Raw genomic sequence first — 6,000 nt, 5'->3', positions numbered from 1 at the left:
AGTGCGAGTCAATAAAACTTTGTGCACCGACACACACAACTTCCAGCACCCTCCAGCTGGGCCAAAATGGGGATTAGCAAAGCCGCCTTTCTCTTTCTTTTCTTGCTCAGCTCAGGTAAGAGTCCTTTGCCTTCCGCTTGCCTAGGGGAGACGGGGGCCAAACGCTTGCAGGCTCCACTTGGTGAAGGTAGGTCCCCGAGTCTCTGTGTCGCCACTTACCTGGACGACGACGGATTTGGGGCTCGCTGGCCAGCGAGAGTTGCTGTTGAACAAAGCCAGGGCTTTGGTTGCTCCAGCGTTGCGTTCGTTAGAGACACCAGAAGAGCGACCGCCTCGGTGTCTGCGTGGGGAACTAATGGCTCCCTGCAAACATGCCTCATGGCCAGACATGGGGGCACCCTGGGAAAGCCGCCCCAAGGCCTGCTGCAAAACCCGTAGCAGTCAGGGAGATGGCTGTCTCTGGTTCCTGCAGGCTTTGGACCAAGTGCTAAAGCTGTTTTTACTGCCAAGCATTGCTAAGCACAGTGATCCTGATTTTCATCCTGTATGATAGGAGTTTTAAAGTTCTTAAATGAAATATTTAAAACAAAATTAAGAATGAAAAAGCTCCTTTATATTCCAGCAATTCCACATTTTTTGGTGTCAAACACAAGAAAATATTCTCCCTTGTTTTCCTGGGGGCAGTATTTGGAAATCTAATCTTTAGTAACCTAGATCAACTTTTCCAAGAATATGTCCAGAATTATTTTGTACAACTTCAGAAGAAGATAGGTGTTCCACTAAAGGTAATGTATGAATTTCAAGCTCACCTACAAATTTGGTAAATAAATATTCCACGTGTAGTATATATTTAAATCCGATTTCAATCAGATATCATATTGTCTAGTACTTTAACATTGCATATCATTGTATAGTCCTTAAATGACTTTTTAAAATTACCATTAAAAATGTGTCAGTACACTTTATATGATTTTCTAATAGCTCAGACATTTAATATGACACAATAATGGGGACGTGTCATGGTATGATTGTGCTGGGTTATAAAAGAGATGATAAAGTGATTTTTATTTGCTCATTGTTGTCAGATCTAACTCACTTGCTCCAAAGTTATGGTCCACGAAAATGCCTTACAACTATTTTTTATGTCTTCTGCATTAGTACTGGTCAAGTCTGGAAAGATACATATGTAAAAGAAGAAATTGGTTTGCTCACATATGTTTAAATATTCTGTTCAATTATCATGTGTCATATCTGGGTTTATAAAGACTTGCATGTTAGCCAGAATAATACATTTCCTGCTGCATTTTTAAATATATTATATTCTTTTTTTAAGTTTACACTTTGCAGTGTTTTTTCAGGCAAATAATGTCACTTTTTCTGTTATCTAAGCTTCTGCCAATCTGTACTGTCTTGTATCTTATGCACGTCATACAAAATCTAGTGTGTTCATTCTTAAACCATCTGAAATAAAACCTTTTTTATGGTCACTGAAAAGGAATGGTATCCAAAATAGAGCTCTTTGGACAAACACATAGTTTTAAGATGAGCCAATAAAGTTTGGAAAGTAATATTTTCCTATTGCGGTCCCCTGCAATTCTGGAACAGTGGCCTCGGTTAGCTTGGGAAAAGGGTCAGGAGAGGAAACAGTTGTTTGCTGAGTGCATCAGGAGAAATTGGTAGGCTGTTGGTGCTCCACGTAGTCCTACTCTAACAGTAGGATTAGATCTGGGAGGCCTCATTGTCAGGGATCTCTTAAGACATGTAGATTTTATAGCATTGAGTCAACTCTGCAAACAGTTACAGAAGATTGCCTTCAGGCAATTAATCATCTTATTTTCATTAGTGGTTCAAATACCTTCTATTTTATATGAATATGTGTCATGTGGAGGTAGGTGATGGATGACCTCTATGTCATGGTTGTTAATTACACTGGAGTGATGTTGCAGTGAACTGATCGTAATATGAATTTCCTGTGTCTGGCAATAATAATCTAGCTTGAAAAGTGACATCATTAAACCATGTCACTTCCGCAACTTTGTAACCTGAGCTGGATATGGAAATAAACTTTTGTAGAAATAGGAAGAGAAACATAGAATCTTTATAGACATAAAAGGAAAAATCAGTTAGATGGCAAACTCCATTGTGAGCAACAACATTTTGAAGCTAAGCATTAAATGTATTAGCAGGTGCATCCTATACAGCTTATGCACATGCAGCTTTCAGATATAATAATACTAATTGATTTACTAATTTAAAATCTTGGGTTAATTTGCTGCAACAGAGATGCAGCCTGATGAATTCATTATTAAGTCTGCTCAACCCATTACAACAAAAATAATGGTGTCCAATGTAAAAGACTATATAGTCATCTCATGATTGAGGTTTCTTGCTCTGGGGCAAGACATCTTAGGACAAACAACTATTCAGTGACCAGTAAAACTGTAGTGATTGCATCATCCACATGGGAGGTCATAATCTCACATCCTCCCAATTCATGCTTCTCCAAAACTTTAATATTGATCTCACTTCCCTTTCTCGGACTGGTGTTTGTTTGACACTATTTAATCCCTCTCTCCAGTCCCTCCTACTCTTGTTTCATATTTCTTGTTCTCAGCTTCAAACCCATACATAACTCCATCCAGAGCTGCTTCTCTACAGCTCTCTCCCACTCTTTTTTCCTATTACATGTTCCAGTCATACAGCTGGGATTGTGTCAGGAGACAGAAATTTCCTCAGAGTTTATCATGTTTTACACAGAATTACACAAAATAAATGGTGCTTTCACCTGTGAAAACATGAAAAATGGGACTCCAAGTCACAGGTCTTCTTAACTGCAACATTCTCATTTTTAATGTCTGATTCTTTTTCTTCCCTTGTAGTGAAAGGAGATATACTGGATGACTACTTAAGAACAGATGGTGTTTGGATACTTACTCGAAATAAACAATTTTACAAGACAAATAATGAAAAAGAATGTGCAGAGAAATGTGAAGCAGAAAGAAATTTTAATTGCAGGTAATTTCTGTTGAATCTTAAAACTATGTCATTGTGAGTGAGTGCATATCAATGATATTTTCCTACTGCTGCTGAGAACCAACATCCCCATGCTGCTGCAGCTCTGCTTACAGCACTGTCGCCCATGCCTGTGCCTTTAGCTTGTGGCTTATTGCCACCCATAAATTACCATAATGTCAAGTAAAGGATGGATTTGCTATGTATTACTCATTCTATAGCTAATGTGGTCGTGGTTTAACCCAGCAGGCAGCTAACAACCACGCAGCCATTCACTCATTACCCCCCTCAGTGGGATGGGGGAGAGAATCAAAAAGAAAAAAAGGTAAAACTTGTGGGTTGAGATAAAGACAGTTTAATAACACAGAAAAGGAAGATAGTAGTAGTAGTAGTAGTAGTAGTAGTAGTAGTAGTAGTAGTAGTAGTAGTAGTAGTAACAATAATAATAATAATAATAATAGTTTTAAAAAAGAATATGCAAAACAAGTGATGAACAGCACCATTTCTCACCACCTGAAGCCGATGGTCTGCTAGTTCCTGAGCCGCACCAGCTCCTGGCCAATCCCCAGTTATATACAGAGCATGATGTCATATGGTATGGAATATCCCTGTGGCCAGTTTGGGTCAGCTGTCCTGGCTGTGCCCCCTCCCAGCTTCTTGGGCACCCCCTACCTTCTCGTTGGCAGGCCTGTACGAGAAGCTGAAAAGTCCTTGACTGCTTGGCAACAACTAAAACCATGAGTGTGTTATCAACATTATTCTCATCCTAAATCCAAACCACAGCACTATACCCGCTGCTAGTAAGAAAAGTAACTCTACCCCAGCTGTAACCAGGACAATGCTCAAGTTCCTGCTCTTACCCAATGTTATGTGGGGAACTACTTACACCTCTTAAGCTGGACGCTGCCTTGTTTCACAAAAGAAGGGTGAGAATTTTCTCATTTGTTGTAGGGAAAGGCGCTAACCTGAGCAGCGAGGATGCCGTTGATAACGTTTTGCAAATGCAGTAACTAGTTTCCCACACAGTAACTTACTCACTTAGTCACACATCCTGAAAAAGTCAGCCACCTCAGAGCAGTAGAAAATATCAGTCTCTTACGCAGTGTCTCAAATACTGAGTGCAGTACCTGAAAGATATAAATGGATACAAGACAGTGCTAGTAAATTAATAATTTATAGAAAACCAATTATGAGCTGAATAATTTGAATTGAATTAAAAATATTGCTTCGTATGTCAATATTGCTTCCTTCTCAATTTCAACAGGGCCTTCCTATTCACCAGGAAGAAGCTACAGTGTTTAACACTGGCTGAAAATGCCAAAATGACAGTGACATTCAACAGCACAGAAGCAGTTCTTTATGAGAAGAAAAGTATGTATATAGTAAGACTACTACTACTTTACCTCTCTATTACTCTACTACTCTACTTCTCTACTACTTCTCTAATTTTCTGTGTAATAACTCAGTCAAGAATTATTTAACTAAAATATTGTATTGGCTGATAATTGCAGTGTTTGGTTGTTGGGGGTTTTTTTAAAATTATAATCAAATGTTCACATTTTGTAAGCTGGTTTGTTTATACTTAATTCTTATTGTATGGCAGGCTCAGATAAGCGGCTTGGTTTAAGATTATTTTTTGAATTAATTAATTAATTAATGCTTTTATAAGTTTTTAATAGATGTTATATAGCTGGAAAATATAAATTCTAAGTAGGCTATCTTCATAAGTTTTGTGGGAACATAGATAATGCAGTCACAAACACTAAATTCAATTACTCTTCTGGGAAAAAAGAAAGCTCCTATTACTAATTAATATATAAGATCAATAGTCAACATTTCTTGTAAGAACATTTCAGTTCGTTTGAAAATACATTTTCAATGTCTTTACAATTCTGAAGCATTTGAAAGATACACAGAAAACTGAAACGGCATGAATAGTCATGGTGCAGATCCCCTTTGCCATATCAAAGTTTGAAAAAGAAAGCAGTTCATGTCCAAGTTCCCAACTAGTATAAACTGATACAATTCTGACGAATTCATTAACTTCTGCTGGAGATCTGGCCCAAACATAAGAAAAAGCTAGAATGTTAACGTTTAAACAGCTGTATCCTAATTCTGCTGCTACTAGACTGGATAATGGGTTGCCAGGTTCACGGCACCGGGTGCAGCTCCCTATGTAATATCTAACTTCAGTAAGTACCAGCTTAACCTCTAGCTGATTATCAGCCAGTGGCGTTTTGTTCTTATTGTGCAATATGGGTTCCTTGGTGTCTTCTTTCTACGCCAATGACAAGTGGATTTTCTCACCAGTGTTCCTGAACTTGCAGTTTATGTTTGGCTCGGACAGATTGCTAAAGCCTTGAAAGCTAGAATTTGAAGCGTACTGCTTGATTCTTGAGCATTTTTATGGTCGGATTCCTTCCTATTTTAAAAGGCGAAACCACTGTTACAGTTGTTTTGATCAAAAGGTTTTAGCTCTACAGTCACATCCCCTCCCGCCTCAGTAACACACCTCACAAGTCTAAAGCCTATGGAGAGCTCTTCTCCACTTTTATTTTTCGCATGTTCTTCATAGACCATTGATGTGTGAGTCACCAGTACAGAAGAATATTGCAGCAGGTTCAGCCAAATAATTTCTGGAACAAGTGACATATCTGTAGAATAATGGGTGTAGCCAATGCCTCAACATTTTAAGTGTGATTTTTTTTTTTTTTAACTGAAGTAAAAAATTGGAGTTTTCCTTTGAGGTTAAAACAGGATAAAGGAGGAATATGCGCTCTGTAAATTTCTCTGCATATGCTGAAAGCAAATAGACTTGTGCACAAGTCATTAATTATTAAATTGAAATTAGCCCTTCTAAGTGAATAAATAATTTTCATTGACCCTAATTATGTGCTGTCACAGAGGGCCAGACATTAACTCCAGCTTAAATTCGTACAAATCAAGACAATATCCCTAACTTCATCAGAGCCCTTTTACATTGCTTGC

The 6,000-nt window shown here is 38.2% G+C and overlaps 1 protein-coding gene across 1 annotated transcript in view; it reads left to right on the top strand.

Moving 5' to 3' along the window:
- Positions 1–6,000, top strand: part of LOC104641633 (plasminogen) — a 29,343-nt gene continuing 23,343 nt past the window's right edge. Inside the window, exons 1-3 of the mRNA XM_075748505.1 lie at positions 1–115; positions 2,880–3,015; positions 4,277–4,383. Of these exons, the coding sequence (XP_075604620.1) occupies positions 67–115; positions 2,880–3,015; positions 4,277–4,383 (292 nt within the window). The 5' untranslated portion in view covers positions 1–66. The remainder of the gene's footprint in view (positions 116–2,879; positions 3,016–4,276; positions 4,384–6,000) is intronic.

Source organism: Balearica regulorum, chromosome 3, assembly GCF_011004875.1.
Source record: "Balearica regulorum gibbericeps isolate bBalReg1 chromosome 3, bBalReg1.pri, whole genome shotgun sequence".
Lineage (NCBI taxonomy): Eukaryota > Metazoa > Chordata > Aves > Gruiformes > Gruidae > Balearica > Balearica regulorum.
The sequence above is the reverse complement of the archived record's forward strand: the minus strand, read 5'-3'. Positions and strand labels throughout refer to the sequence as shown.